The following is a 17,190-nucleotide window of genomic DNA, read 5'->3' as shown; positions in this document are numbered from 1 at the left end:
AAAATGTTTATTTGTAAATAATGTTCCTAAACTTACTTGTGTGCTGTTATTCTTACCAGCAGTGTACAGAGTGCAGATTATGCCAACAGGGATTTTTATCTGTTCTTGATATAGGCTTTACAGGCTGGCTTTCTGGTATGTGATGCACTTAAAGCAATAGCCTTGTTCAAAAATGGGCTTGTTCTACAAGGGTGCTGCTCTGTATGCCTTCGTAAAGCTTAAACGTGTTGTGTAGGTTGCTTTAAATTACGCACTATGAAAGGAAATATCATGCACACAGAATGTTGCAGGCATCTGACCCCTTTGAATGTGAAGGAATATAAGATAGACTGTCTGCACAAAGGTCGCACATTTTTATATAAAACATACAGCACAGCTAATTGCTACACTGATACAGAGGGAAGGAGCCATTTTAAAAATCATTTTATGATGCATTTTGTATTTCAAAAATGGGCACCAAAATTTGTTTCTGCCTGTTAGGCCTTTTTGATATATTCCATTCCGGATTTTAACTGCACATATTTATGCCCCATGTGGAAAAGTAAACCAAGCTGTTTTATTAGTCTAGCTAAATTATTAGCTAATTTTAAATCTTATTAACACACAACAAATTGAGAGTACAATTTGGTAATCAGTTACACTAATTATAGGAAACTTTAAACACTACACCAGTTAATCTGTCTGGTTTACCAGAACTTATTCAATTCACTTTCTCAGATCACTTTAACTGGTTTATCCACTGCTAGAGAATATTCTTTCTTTTCAAGGTGGTCCAACCTGTGGTCTAGAATGGACTTCTTTTTACTTTCTAATCCAATTATGCAATTCATTAACAGAAATGTAATGGATCCCAGGCACATCTCAGATCACTCATCTATCAATATGGCAGAATCCTTCCAAACTGCATCTCTGCCAGAAAAGAACTTAATCCTGACTTGCTTCACAATCTAAAAGTCAAAGAAGAAATAAACTGGACCATTACTAATCGGCTAAAGGATGAAGTAAACAAGGACATATCACTAATCATAGCCTCACCTCAGGTTTCGTGCCCACTGAGTGGCGCAGAGCTACAGTTATCCCAATCCACAAGGGGGGATCCACCTCGGATCCCGGAAACTACCGTCCCATCAGTCTGACAAGCCGTATCTGCAAGGCCATGGAGCGTATTATCATGGAACTTATAAACAAAGACATTGGCAACCTGCAAACACTGGACCCCACCCAGTTTGGGTTTGTGAAGGGCCGATCTTGTCTCCTGAGACTGATTGACTTCTTTGAATCAGTCTCCAGAGCCATGGACAAGGGTAAGGTGGTCCACACAGCCTATCTAGACCTTGCCAAGGCCTTTGACACCATCCCCCACTCTGGAATCATAGATAAACTTACTAAGTTGGGTATTAATCCCTATGTCACCCAATGGGTTGCTAAATGGTTTACTGATAGAACCCACACTGTAAAAGTAGCCGACTCCAAATCCAGCTCCAGACAAGTGACAAGTGGAGTACCTCAGGGTTCAGTCCTGGGGCCGCTCTTGTTTGGCATCTACTTCTCTGAAGTACAGGTCAACACTAAGGGACTCTGGCTAACAAAGTTTGCAGATGACTGCAAACTGGGAGCCATTACTGAATCCCCAAATGATGTGGATACTCTACAAAAGGGCCTTACAGAAACAGATGCTTGGTGCCAGAGCCATGGGCTCAAGCTCAATGCCAAGAAATGTATTGTTATCCCCTTTGGGAAAAAACATGTATCCATGAATTACCATATAGGAGGCAGTACACTAAACACAGAAAATGTGATAAGAGACTTAGGGACACAGGTGGACAGTGGTCTCACCTTCGATAACCACATCGCCACAACAGTCAGGAAATCCTTCTATGTGGCACACCTCATCACGAAGGGCTTTTCATCCAGAAAAAAGGAGGTCATTGTCCCACTGTACTCATCCCTCATTAGACCCATTATAGAATACAACGCCCCATTTGGTATGTACCTCTCAAGACATCTGCAACAACTGGAAAGGCCTCAGAAATACCTCACTAAAAGAATCACAGGCCTAAAGCAGATGCCCTATGCTGACCGCCTTAAAAACTCCAGCTATACTCTGTCGCATATCGTCTACTCAGAGGCGATCTCTGCTTAACATACAAGGCCATGTCAAAGCCAGAGCTGTTGGACATGCTACACTTAAAGAAATCCCAATCTCTCAGAGCTACACGCTCCAGGGATCTAAACCTTGTCATCACAATAAACAAAACATGCTGGAGGGATAGGTTCCTGACCCAGAGACTCCCCAGACTCTGGAATAGATTGCCCATACATGTCAAGCAGAGTGCCTCTTTGGACCTCTTCAAGAGGAACCTTGACGATTGGATGGGAGAAAGGAAATTCACCCCAGGGATCACGTCAGTCGCCCTGCTAGACAGGGGTCCAGGAAAGTAAATAATGTGGGAAGAAATAGCCAGGGAATTGTTATGGCTAGGCTTGTATAGGCCCTAGGGCTGATAGCCTAGTACCAACCTATGAACTTGATGTAACACGTGCTGCCCTAGTATTCATCCTGACAGGAATACAAATCAGTAAAATGACTGATTGGCTCTATTATAATGAAGGGGAAAACAGGTAAATGAAAGACCAAACCCTGTGCAAGCTGTAGGGAACAATCTACAACTATCTTGATGTAATCTGTGGATTTCTTGAAATCAGGACGACAGGCTTTAAACTACCTAAAGTGACAGCAGTGGAAACATCACTTGGCAAGGAGGCTATTAATGCTGCGAACAGAAATGATTCAAAGCTTGTAGCACCGATGGCTTCATGGCTGATTTTTACCATACCTTTTTAATGACCTTGTTTCCGGTGCTAAACAAACTTTACAAGATGGTTATATGGGTTTTGTGATCAGTATTCAAAGCAGTCTCATACTGTTTTCATACATAAAATAAATACAAACACAAACACTTAAGAAAGTGTCAGCCTATTTCCCTTATTAGATGATAGCATTTTGGCCACCATTTTACCAGAGACAATTAAATCAACTGCTCTCAAACTTATACACCCATTCAAGTTCGACTTTATACCTTAAAAAAAAAATATATATATATATATATATATATATATATATATATATATATATATATATATATAATGCACTGGCCATACAATACTTACACTTTGCTCACAAACATAAAAGTAAGAATAGACTTACTGCATCCGATACCTCCCAAGCATTTCACAATGCCTATATATTTTTCTTAATCACTGTTTGAAAAACTTTTAACTTTTCTTATTTTTTCTTAAGAACCCTTCCATTAAGTCATCATTAACAGCATTCTTTTCAGCCCCAATTAATATGAAAACTAGAACTTGTCAAGTCGCCCCCCTTACCCTGAATCTCTACTGTTTACCCAGAACTTCTGTTTTATTCCCTCCACAGTAATAGCATTTCTATTCTGTCCATCAGTAGCCAACAGATAGTACTGTTTTGTGGATGAGACCTTGCGACATGGGTGACACAGTGGCTCAACAAATAGTGTTGTTGCCTCACAGCAAGTGTTTCCCTGGCTTAATTCTCAGCTGGGGTGCCTTCTGTGCACAGACTGCATGCCCTCATTGTGTTTATATGGGTTTCCTCCAGGTGTTCTGATTTCATCTCACATTCCAAAGACATGCCACAGGTGTGTGTGCGTGTGTGTGTGTAAGAACAACTGCAGCAGGGCTAGCCACCTGGCAGTGTGAACTTTGGCTCTAGATGATTGTCACTGTTGAAGTGACATCCCAACTTCCTGTGCAAAAATGGGAATGGGGGTTGTGGATGGATGGCTCTTGTATGTACCATGCCTAGCATCTCACAAGTAATTTCTTCTTTAAGCACTGTTCCTATTACAAATGCATTTTCCTTATCTCTTAAGAGCCACATGGCATACCCAAGTCAATAAAATATGAAATTAAACACAAAATATATTATTAGAAATACACTGCAAACTCAACATTTTCTTGGAATCAGAATTTAAATAAAATGCTCTCAGAACAAACTTGATCTTGATAGATGGGATAAAAGTAACTTCAACACTTTGTTTAGAAGCTAAATTATTAAACTGAACACTGCCTCCAAAATCAATTAAACAACAAGATTTTTTGTGATATTAATCAAACACTTTTCAAAAACATTAACACCATGGTTACTTCTTTAATCCAGAAAATAAGAAAACAATAATTAGCACTAGTAAATTTAATCATTTAGTAAGTTTCAAAATGCCAAATTTCAGGAAATATTACTTATTTAGTCAATATGTTATACTTCTTAAGGTTATCACATCCACTTTTTCATATGAAAATTGCTAATAATCCCAATAAATGGATAAAAAAAAAAACAGGGTTCAAGACAGAACTTATTTTAACCCTTGCCAATTCAGCAGTGTTCATTTATTTAGTTTTTGTTGACCAGGCTAACTTTACTAGACGCAGCCTATTTTCAGGGAGAAAGACAAAGTGGTTTTTATAATGACTAGCTGTAATGTGGCCAGGGTGCCGTGAAAACTCACTTTTTCGGAAGAGTAGGAGGATCCAAGATGGCCAAGAGTAGAGAAGTGTGACAGTATTTTGTAAAAAAAAAAAGGGCTGCTATATTGCAAAACAAAGACAAAAAGAAGAGGAGGCCAGCAGCCAATAATTACTTCTTGAAAGGGAAAAAGGAACAAGTTTTGCCCTTATCTGGTAAACAAGCTGTGCATATTGTGCATAATATGCAAGGTTTAATAAATGAGAACAGCAATACATTGCATAACAAGGAGGATTTTGAGAATGTGTAAGTCATATTTACTTGAAAACTATGCATGGAGGCAAGGCACAAAGCAGTAGGGCACTGTGGGATGTTAAGACACAGCCTGATGAAGTACAAAGACGCTTAGAGAGCTTGAATATCACTGAAGAGGTAAATGTGGTAGTGAAGGAAATTTAATTTAATAGTTAACTCTGGGAGTATGGAACTGAGTAGAAGTTTTATTAGCTTGTCATAGGTTCATAGGTAGGTACTAGGGCCTATACAAGCTCAGCCAAAAAGGTACCCTGGCTTTTGCCACCCAATAAAATTATTTTCCTGTGCCACTGTCGAGCAGAGCCACAGATGTGATCCCTGGGGTGAATTTCCTATTTCCCATCCAATCATCAAGATTTTTCTTGAAGAATGCTAATGAGGAGCTTTGTTTGATATAGATAGGTAGTTTATTCCAGAGTATGGGAAGTCTCTGGGACAGGAATCTATCCCTCCGACATGTTCTGTTTAATGTGGTGACAGGGTTTAAGTACCTAGAGCGTGTAGCTCGGAGGGATTGGGATATTTTTAAGTGGAGCATGTCCAACAGCTCTGGGTTTGACATAGCTTTGTATATTAGGCACAGATCACCTCTGAGTAGGCGATATGCGATGGAGTAAAGCTGTAGTTTTTTGAGACAGTCTGCGTAGGGCATCTGTTTGAGGTCGGTAATCCTCTTTGTGAGGTATTTCTGGGGCCTTTCCAGTTGTTGTAGATGTCTTGTGAGGTACATACCAAAAGGAGAGTTGTACTCTATAATGGGTCTAATGAGTGATGAGTAGAGGGGAACAATGACCTTTTTTTTTCTGGATGAGAAACCCTTTGTGATGAAGTGTGCCACGTAGAAGGATTTCCTGAATACTGTGGCGATGTGATTTTCAAAGGAGAGACTACTGTCCACCTGTGTCCCAAGGTCTCTTATCACACTTTCAGTGTTAAGTATACTACCGCCTAAGTTGTAGTTCATGGGTACAGAGTTTTTACCAAAGGGGATGACAATGCACTTTTTGGCACTGAGTTTGAGGCCATGGCTTTTGACACCAGGCATCTGTCACAGTGATGGACAATTAAAAACTTGCATACAAATATTTCAGGCATGGGCAAGAATGCCCCTCTAGCCAGCTATATACTATAACAGTCATTCCCATGATAAGTGTCCAAGTTGTTCTTAAAAATATCAAAACTAGTGCTTGCTTTAATATAATTTGGTAGTCTGTTTCATGGATGCATCTCTCATTCCTATACAATCTCCTACACAGGTTTTCTGATGATTCTCTACTCTTTGATACCCCAAACATTCCTAAAGTAGATGCCTCTAAATGCCACATACACACGTCACCGTACAATTTCAGGTATTTTAATATTTAATAACAACTAACATTCACATACATGGATACCTTTGGTATATTTCAGATGTACTCTTTCCAATTTACTTGTGCTAATTTTCTTATAAGATTTTCATATTACCATTCCATACTCTGGTCTGGTTCTAATGCATCTTACAAATAATAATTTCACCATTTCTGATTTCCTCAACTTTATAAATATTATTATACAGCCTACAGTTTTACAACTATCATTTTGTCAATTGTTTGATGGAAAAGGGTAGATAGAGACCCAGCTTAGTAATTAATATGAATCACAAAATATTAATAAAGAGGTTTGCAAAGGATGAGAAGAGTGATTGGCAATGTGACAGAGAAAGAGTAATATGTTTTTTTACCAAAAGATAGCAACAAGTCCTTACTGTTATTTCTGAAGGAAGTTATTTATAGTATCATATGCGAAAAACATGTGCGTCAGGGCTGGCAACTCGGCACGTAAAGATCTACAGCCAATCATTAGCGGACCAGAGTTCCGCTGTGGCAACCCTAACCGGGAAAAGCCGAAAGACACAACAACAATATGCGAAAAACAACCGAGAAGATTAGTTGGCTGTGACATCACAAAATCAGTTAATTATGTGAGCCACAGTACATTATGATTATTAATACAATATCATTTTTAAAATGGTTATGACATTTGCTAAATTCACTGTGTGATAAAGAGTTGCAGTACCCGTAATTATCAGCTAGAAAGGAAGGGATGTAGAGTTAAAAAATGGAGCGTAGCAGGGGGACCCTTTTTTTTCCAAACACCTTTACTGAATTATCACTAGAGACATAGGCAAGTTTGCATTCATATAAAAGTAATCAAACTATATTAACATAAAATTATACTTCACATATATTGCTATAACATATGCAATATTACATAAATTATTCAATTCTTGCCTTTTTTAAAAACAAGAAACATCTTTATTAAACCATCACTTAGTACATAGGCAATCATACATTTATATAAACGAAAATAAACCACACCGACACAATCCTAGTTGCAAGCATTTTACATCATAAACCATACTGACACACTCCCCCAGTTGCAACATTATACATCACTCATAATCTACCCAATCTTTCTCACTCAAACATTACATAGCTCATTTAAGTCCTGCTGCCTTTTAAACCTCAATCCTCCCTTGTATGTATTGTTCCCACAATTCCCATTTTTCCTGTGTAGTTTGCTCCTACCCTTTTCTAAAGATCTTAGTTCCATGGTATCCCTCAAGAAAACCCAGTATGCAACCTGTACTGGGTCAAAAACAAACCAAACAGAAACCTCGCAGTGTGGAGGGTGTGAAGTTCACTCCCTGAAACATGCCACACACCCAGGACTAGATGCAGGACTAGTTCTAGATCCAAGAACTAGGATCGCTTGTTTGTGTGTTTCAGTAAAGGATATTCTATTTTTAACTCAACTGCAGACTACCTACCTTAGGTCCCTTGTTATTTGGACTAGTGATAACTGACTGAAGATGGGAGACTGAAGAAGAAATTAATGTGTCAACATTAACAGTTAATGCAGAAGGCATCAAAGTTTTTCCCCCCACTTTGCTACTGCTACATTAGCCTCCTTCCAGCCAAATAGCCCATTTGTTACTCCATCTCCAGGAGCTCAGCTGGTTGGGACCATCATCTAGGCAGCCATCACGAATGTTTTGTAATTTTTTTTGTTCATAGGTATATACTAGGCTATTGACCACCAGGGCCTTTATAAGTCTAGCCATGCAACTTGAACCAATCGTGTCCCTATGTATCACGGGTATTTATTACCGGGGGTATATTAGTTAGGAGGTTCTTACAGCTTATGGGGGGGTATATGTTAGTTTGGGCATTACTGTCTTTGCCTCTGTCTATCAAAGACATGGTGGCCATACCCGGGGTGAATTTCCAATTTCCCATCCATTGGTCAAGGTTACACTTAGGGTTAGGGATGGACACTGTTTTATATGGATAGGGAGCCTGTTCCAGAGCATGGGGATCCCCTGAGAGACATATCCATGTTGCCAACATGTCTTATTTATGTCACAAGTAACATTTCTATCATTTGATCAAGTGGTTCTGGTGCTGTTCATTTTGGGAAGTGTAAAATGTCCATCAGAGCTGGATCTGAGGATGCCTTGTATGCCAGGCATAGTAACCTGTAGGAGACTGAGTGTAGAGATAGGGTTTTAAGGCAATCCATATAAGACAATGTGTTTACCCCTAAATTCTCCTGGCAAGGAACCTTTGTGGGTGTTTCAACTGCTGCATATGACTGGTCAGATACATGCCTAAGGGGGCATTATACTCAATGATGGATAAGATAAGGGATGAATAAAATGGCATTTTGACTTACTTGGACCTGGATGCCACGCCTTTACTTATAAGTTGGGTGACATAGAATGATTTTCTTAATACCTTGGCCACATGTTGGTCAAAAGCCAGATTACTGTCTACATATTTGTAGGTAGGTTGGTAGTCAGGGCTCTGGGATATGTTCCCAGAGCCCTGACTACCAACTGTTAGGGATGTCTTTATGATGCCATATTCAGTCTGGGTGGCAGTTTTCCCAAAAGCACTATAATACATTTCTTGGTACTGAGTTTTAATATGTGACTTTAGCACCAGTCATTGGTTGTGTTAGACCCTCTTGTAAGATGTCTGTGTCATGAAGAATTGACATTCATCTGCAAACTTGGTCAGCCAATAGCCCTTGACATCAGCCTTTACCTCCAAGAAGCAGATAATAAATAGCAGCAGTCTCAGCATGGAGTGCTGAGGTACCCTGCTGGTGACCAGTCCCTTAGTGGAAGCGGTCTTACCAATCCTGACTTTCTGGATCCTGTCTATAAGACAGCTGGCACTCTACCAAGTTAATTTGGGGGGGGGGGGGGGTTATGCCCAGTTTGCAGAGTTTGAGGTATTGCATCAAAACCCTTAGCCAGGTCCAGGTAGGAGGGGTGGGGGGTGATGTTTGAGCTGAATTTGTCAGTCAGTGAATTTGCTATGTTGCTCTGCCTGGCGAAAGTGGCACCACTGACTACCAGTTTGGCACTACTATGTGCTGCTTATGAGGTTACAGACATAGCTGTAGAAGGCCTTGTGGTTTTCTTTAGCCTGTGAGGCAATCTTGACCTCATAATTTGCATTGTTGGACTTAATTATTCCTCTTAGCTTCCAGTTTAATTACAGAGCTCCTATCTTTATAGGAGTTATTCCAGATTTTAGCCATTACTTTTTTTTCCTTTTTGTTGTATGCTCTGTTAAGGTTAGGATTGCACCAGTGTGGTTTGCCTTTAGAGATTGTTTTGGGTTTACTTCTAGCAGGTACAGCTGCCTCTATACAGCCATTTACATGGTCATACAGAGTCTCTGTGAACAATTTTGCATAGTTTTGCTGTGAATTTGGGGTTGGGAGAGGCAATGAATTCTGACAAACTATCGTAACATGGGATGTAGCTTGCTTTGGAATAGTTCCTAACTGTTACAGATTTGGCTAAGGTTACAGAATTGATTTTTATTTTGAAGGAGACAGCTCTGTGGTCCAATCTCACCAGTGAGGACTTGATACTGGGTAAGGTGCAGTGCTTTTCCACAATGGTTGAGTATGAGATCAAATATGTTTGAACATTTGGTGGGTGTGTGCATCATCTGGTCAATTGTATTCATGACGTCTATGAACTGTTGTGTCTGCCAGTTCTGAGACTGTGCATTTCCCAGTCGATAAAGAGGTACTTAAAATCTCCCATGAATAGGTTATCTGGTTTAATAGTGGATCTGTGCACAAGCTATGGGATTCTAGGGACACAGATGGTGACCTATAGCTTACCAGTATATGGTATGGGACTTTGCGTTGGTGATTTGCATGTGGATAAATTTCAGGGCATCATCCTGTTTAACCAGCCTAGAGTTATACCTCTTGCTAATACAGACTAAGACTCCACAGCCATTTAGTACTTTCTGACTATTTAAACCAGGTCTCAGTAAAGGCAAAGATGTCTATATTCTCAAGAGTGATTACAGACTGTAGGTTGTGGAATTTTTTTGTTTAGGCTCCTAGCATTCAGTAGTAACACCTTTAGGTTTATTTGGGTTTTATTTGCTATGTTGGTAGGTTTGTCAATTTGGTATTGCTTAAAAAAGGCACTAAGGGGTGGATAAAGTTTTAGCCAATATTCAAATTCCTAGGGCAGAAAGGTGCAGCACATCCTTTGCAAAGCCATATTCCTATGCACCCACCCAACAACAGCCCATGGTTGTGTATACCAATGGAGATGGGCACTATACCACCCCTCAATATCGCAAGGGGCTGACCTTAACAGGACTGCCCCACCCTCCTACGTGAGGCACCACAAGGTTATTTCCCAGTCTACACCAGTGAGATCAACTTGTTCATAACTGTTCCTCAGGATGTGCTCCCCTCCCTCCACTGGATAAGCATCCTCCTCCTCCTCACATGTGCCATCCAGCATCCGAGACTCTACTTGAACTGGGTCAAGTATGCTGTAGTCAGGGCTTTCTCCCTCTCTCTACTTCACTGATACAGGCTCAGGTGTTTTTTTTTTAATCACACCATGGATTTATTGCATGATAATTTGAAGGTTACAGGTTCAGAACTCAAAATAGAAAACTCAAAAATCTTGAGAACAGGGCATAAAATTGCAAGATTTATTTTTACAGCAAAGAAATCAGGCTTCTACTGGAGTGAGATATGGAGTGAGAGAAGAAAAACAGAATGGGTTTTAGAAAAAGAAGAAAGTCAACAATAAGTAGAAGCTTTCTGATACATCTTTAAAAAGAAAGATACTTGATAAATTCTGTTCTTCTGGATTTAGGCAGTTATACAAGTGACATTTATAAAGTACCCAAACGTAGGAGCCAGGTTTGTCCACAAAACAAATGACTGACACTAATTTGTGTGATTACAAGTGACTGTTTAGCGTTTCCTTGGAAAGCTGAACTGTTAGTATACCAAGGATTTTACCTTTCCCCATGAGGGTGCAACCCCAGAAATGGTTTGTATAAGTACTGAGGTGTGGGGAGGACTATCTGCAAAAATGCTTTTTTCATGTGCTTTTTAGTTCAGAATGCTGTTTGCATTTGTGAGTTTTTGTTCAGATGGGAATCACAATTGTATAAGGCTATCAGAAATTATTTGATAGTGTAGCAGGGAGCCACAAAAGTAAAACTGTCATTACAGGTGATACTTTTTCCAGTCTTTTGGGGCTACACACTGAACCCTCTTAAAGGAGGAACCATTTATAGCAAGAAAGAAAAGGGTAGTTTGGGACTAGTACAGGACAATGTTTTAGTTATAAAGGCTAAAAGTTCAGATGTGAGTTCATATGTTATCAAAATAAGATACAATGTGACTGTACCTATTACTTGCTGGAGAAATGGAGAAAGGATATGTCCTCTAGGCAGCTGTAAACTACCATAAAAAAAAATCACAACTTCAAATTGTAAGCATGGGGGATCAGACTAACAAAAAGGAAGGAACAGCATACTGCAATACTGGGATTTACCCGATTTAAAATTAATAATACATGAAGAAGGAATGCTTAGAGTGCAAAAAAGTTTATAGGTTGATAGGCGAATACTAGGTTAACTGTTCTGAATGACCATTTTAAGCCTAGCCAATATTTTTGGAGACTATCCCATAAAATGACTGCCATGAACAGAAACAGAAATATAAGATTGTTTCTGAAAGGTTGAGTAATGCAAAAGGTTGCAATGCAGAAGAAAGACTGCACCAGATGTTTTTGAATCATATCAAAACTGTGGATTTATGGGATGTTTGTGTAAATCTATACTGCACTGAATTAAAAAATATTCATGCAGACTTGATCTGTTACAGACATCATGAAAAACGTACCGCATACAGAGAGATCATTATAAGATAGTCTGTGTATGGTATGGAAAATATACGGGAGATGAGGGGAAGATTTTAACTATAAAATGTGGGATACAAAAGAGATGATAAAAGCAAATATCCTCTATTTTAAAGGGTGTGTTGTATAATGGTACTGCTGTACTCACTGGATGCCATGAGAGCATTATGTTATGCGTCATTTGTCAATTCTTTTTTTCAACTCTGAAGTTGTAAATTGTTTACAATTGCTATGGGACACTTTGGATGAAAATAATTTTAATACTAACAATGTTGAATAAGGTCACCCATGTTCTTTTCATATGTTCTCAGGGAGATGTGACTTCAGTTTACATCATATCCTAAAGATGGCACCTTAGGAGTACAGCAACCTCCCACCTCCTGATGCACTACAGTGTCAGTACAGGAATATTCACCCAAGTAGCTGGTGTGGGAATAGAATCCACAGCCCTCTGATCTTCCCAGTATCAAAATTAAGTATGCTACCTGTCAAGACTCACTACAGCTATATCACTCTAATCCTAGCTTCTTCCTTAGTTTGAGTATATTCAAACATACCCTTCCTCCCCACCAGTCCAAATTAACTGTATTTGATCCTAGTGCAGATCATGTTCTGGGAATTACTGAATGAATTTTGGAGAAACTATGTCTGTCCCCTTCACATTCTTACAAGTTAATATGTTAGCAACTGACATGGCCAAGATATTTCCTCTAATTCTTTTCGATAAAGAGAAGTTTATACGTTTTAGAATATAATCACCAAGTCAAAGTAAATGGCAGCCCTTCTCTTACTAGCCACACTCTTTATTTGGCTTTTTCTAAATATTGGATTGAGGTTTATGAAGCGATACCCCGACCCCTATGTGCAAAAATGGGAAAAGGGGTTGTGAAAGGACAGATGGATGGATGAATGGACTGAGGTTCTAACACCAGAAAACATTGGAGTGAAATGCATTCATATATAGCCTAAGATATTTAATGCTGCTATTTTACCAGACAATACTACACACAATTATTGATTAATCACAGCTACATCATCCCTGCCAAACCTTTATACCACTGAATAGCCTTATACTGCATCAGTTGTCTAAGACCAACAGAGCTGACAAAAATACATATAACTTGTGGCTGTAAAGCTGTCTCTTGTAACTAAAATAAGTAGTGTCAAAAACTGCTAAATGCTTAACTTCACTGGTCCAATCATATCTTAAACAAGTGCTTCTTACATCTGCGGAGATAACAACTCCTATGCTTTCACACTATGTTACCTCCCCCCAAATAAGTAAAGAAAAATTGGTCATCCAAGGACTGGTTTTGTTGCACAATGACCTATTTAAAAGTAGTTCAGATTACATTCACAGCCAAAAAATTACTTATAGACCACGATAAAGCTTGGAAACACTGCAAATACTGTGACTAGTTTTCAGGCTGACTTCTAGGTCTCAGATGTTAATATATCAACAGCGGCTTAAGTATCTGCTTAAACATGAACAGGACAAGTACTGCAAGCATGTAAACAAGCATGTTTTCCTTTACTTATAACTTACTTGGAGTACCTGTTTTTCTGTTTATGTCCATACTGACTTCTAGCATGAAGTACATGGCTTGGTTTCTTTTATTCCATTTAAAGTGTCTTCTAGAGAGTTTAAAATTAATAAAATATTAATGTAAACATCTACAGGTAGCTTTACTTACATCAGGCTCCAAGGACACACAGCGCTGGAATGATCTAGCAGCACCTTCGAAATCTTCTAAAGCAATGTATGCACACCCCAGAGAAAACCACACTCCCAGCTGTGGGAAAAAGATACAAGTGTAAATATGTGAGGGAAGACTACTGGCAGGTACATATTTTACAGTGGCTTTCAAATCTGGTAAAAATGAGCATTTTTAAACAAAATTAATTTTTTCTGTACCAAGGTGTTTTTGTAACAGACTAATGCCATTAGAGAAAGCCCACACACTGGTCTGACTTCGCAGAGTGAATCATTTAATTAATCTGACTGAACAAACTAAACTTATTTAGCCACAAAGTAAAACTGTGTATATCCAGTTACAGAATGCAAATGGAGGAATATGAATGACTAGTCCTGGAGGTTTGTAGAAAACATGGATGCATCAGATTTGTCTGATGCCTGAAGCTGTTACTCTGCATAAATCCGCTTTAGCTAAGACCATACAGACATCATCACTGTTGACTTTAGTGATGCCGTGACCACAAAGAAACCAGACAAACAGTTCAAATGACTTCTGCCATAATTGTGTGCAACTTAAATCTGTGTTCTACTGCACTTTCTCACTTGAATCTATAATGACATGCCAATTTCAAAGCAAGAATACACAAAACACTCTTTTAGCCACAAGGGAAATAAAAATTATCTGTTTTTTAGAAAATTCTTTCTATAATAATAATTATCAAGTAGACATGAATTAAACCTGCCAACACATTCAGAAAATTTACCAAACATATATGCTAATACAATACTTAGCAACACAAGTACTGTATCCCTGTTAACTACTCATGCAGGTTTCCTCTAAACACAACACTACTTCATACAGGCTGCCTAGGTCCATTGAGGGCACAAGGTTTCAAGGACTATAGGCATTATTTAAATATTTTACTGTTACCTAAGGTAGACCCCACAGACCTAACAGATGTGAAGTTGTTCTATCTTGCCATTCATTCTTTACTGATGGGTTTGGAGCTGATCCCTCAGCTCAGAGTCAGCCAACTGCAAAGCTCGAGGCCAAGTCCCTATCCCATGATGAACCTGGAGTTACCCCAGATCTAGTTTGCCGCTGCAGTAGATCAGAGGTTCTGCTTTAGCTCGGGCCAGTAAAATAAGAAGTTATGTACTCACCATAACGTTCCATCTGAGTAGGTGACTTCATTTGTCTGCAACCTTTGGGTCTTGGATCCAAACTCGCATCTGAGCCGGCAACTTATACATAGCTTAGAGATCCAAGCTCCTAGCTCCTCCCCTTACCCATAATCCCCTGCCAACCCTGACTGACCTCAGATCAAGTTTGCCCGTATACAAAAATGCTGAAGGCTAATACATCCCGAAGGATATAACAGAAGGACATACAGGAACAAGAAAATTTCTGAGGGCCAGGGGGAAGGAGGGGGGATGGTTGCAGACAAATGAAGTCACTCAGATGGAACGTTATGGTGAGTACATAACTTCTTAATCTGAAGTAGGTACTTCATTTGTCAGCAACCTTTGGGACAGAGTCCCCAGCTACCTGAATCTTGGGTGGCCATCATGGAAGGATGTTCCGGAGCACTGCAGAGCCAAAGGACGCTCTCCCTCTGGAGATAATGTCCAGCTTATAATGGTTGATAAAGGTATGAGATGAAGCCCAAGTGGCCGCGGAACAAATATCATCCAGTAGAACTCTGGATCTAAAGGCTGCAGAGGTAGATACAGAACGAGTAGAGTGCGCACAAATTCCCTGAGGTGCAGGCCTCCCAGAAGTGTCATAGGCCAAGAGAATACACTGTGAGATCAATCGTGATAAAGTGATCTTAGAGACAGATTTACCTAGGTTAAATTTGGAAATGGAAATGAACAACTGGTTGGATTGCCTATGACCAGCAGTCCTGTGAATGTAGAAGCGCAGTTGTCTGTTCACATCTAAGGAGTGAAGTTTGTATTCTCCCCTGTTCTGATACTTAGGGAAGAAAACTGGTAGGTTAATGGACTGATTGATATTGGCCTCTGAAGCCACCTTGGGAAGAAAAGAAGGACTGGTCCTGAGGTACACTCTATCCTGATGAAAAGCCAAGTATGGGGGTTTCACACAAAGGGCCTGAAGCTCGGAAACTCTTTTCGCCGAAGTAATGGTGACTAGGAACGCTGTTTTCCAAGAAAGGTACTTAAGATCGACCGAGATAGCTGGTTCAGAAGGGGGAGCTGTCAAGGCCTGCAAAACTAGAGCTAAATCCCAAGGGGGTACAATTTCCCTGATAGGAGGTCTGAGCAAGAAAGTACCCTTGAGAAAGGACTTACACAATTTTGCTGTAATCAAGGGGCCCGATTCATGCCCCACATGGTAACAGGAAATAGCTGCTAGTTGAACCTTGACCGTAGAGCAGCTAGCCCCCTGATGGAAGAGACCTGTAAGGAACTCCAAGACAGACGGTAACGGAGCTGTGAAGGGGTCTAGGTTATTATTCTCCGCCCAGATGGAGAAGCTCTTCCACTTACTATGATAGACTTTCCTAGTGGAAGGTTTATGTGCTGCCACGAGAATGGCTTTAACCGGTGAAGAGATTCCAGGAGTCCTGACTAGGAGTGGAACTGGAGCAGCCATGCTGTCAGCTTGAGGTTGTCCAGATTCGGGATCGGGAGGTCTAGGGGATCTAGAATCCAAGGCGGATTTACCAGGTGAGACCACAGGTAGGGAAACCACGTTTGACGAGGCCAGAATGGGGCAATGAGGATCATCCTGCTCCCCAACCGACTGGCTTTCTGTATGAGTTTCAGCATCAGGGGCAGTGGAGGATAGGCATAAAGTAGACCGGGGGGCCAAGCATGCACCAGAGCGTCTCTCGGGGATTCCCTGACGGGGGGAAGTAGAGTGAAGTAACTGTTGCATTTCGTATTTCAGGGAGAGGCGAAGAGATCGCAACAGGGTTGCCCCCACACAGCAAAAATTCGCTTCGCTACCTGGGGGTTGAGAGACCACTCGTAAGGGGAAAGAAGGGTGCGGCTGAGTCTGTCCGCCAGTATGTTGGGGCGTCCCGGAATGTGCGTTGCAATAAGAAAGCGGTTGGTAGAAATCGCCCATTCCCACACTCTCATGTCCTCTCGACAAAGAGGATAGGACCTGGTTCCCCCCTGTTTGTTGATGTACCAGACCACTGACATGTTGTCCGTCTGTATCGCAATGGTCCCTACTGGAAGAAGGTTCTGTAGTGCTCGCAACGCCAATAGCACCGCCCTCATCTCCAGGACATTGATATGCAAGGAGGTCTCTGTGTCGTTCCACGTACCTTGGATTGTCTTGCCTGCGCAATGCCCCCCCCCACCCGAGGCGAAAGGCATCCGTGGTCACCGTGGTGAGGGGAGATGGCGTGGAGAAGGGACGTCCCGTATGGAGATCCGGGGATTGGAGCCACC

At 40.5% G+C, this 17,190-nt stretch overlaps 1 protein-coding gene across 2 annotated transcripts in view; it reads right to left on the bottom strand.

The window, feature by feature from the left end:
* The window catches only part of TTC27 (tetratricopeptide repeat domain 27), a 2,723,583-nt gene that overhangs the window by 362,154 nt on the left and 2,344,239 nt on the right, over window positions 1–17,190 (bottom strand). For both annotated transcript variants that reach the window (XM_044058498.1, XM_044058490.1), the window contains one exon: window positions 13,760–13,858. In XM_044058498.1, coding sequence (XP_043914433.1) covers window positions 13,760–13,858 — 99 coding nt within the window. The remainder of the gene's footprint in view (window positions 1–13,759; window positions 13,859–17,190) is intronic.

Source organism: Protopterus annectens, chromosome 1.part2 (assembly GCF_019279795.1).
Source record: "Protopterus annectens isolate FY-2018-M chromosome 1.part2, PAN1.0, whole genome shotgun sequence".
NCBI lineage: Eukaryota > Metazoa > Chordata > Ceratodontiformes > Protopteridae > Protopterus > Protopterus annectens.
Note: the sequence above shows the minus strand (reverse complement) of the source record. Positions and strands in the feature narration are given on the sequence as shown.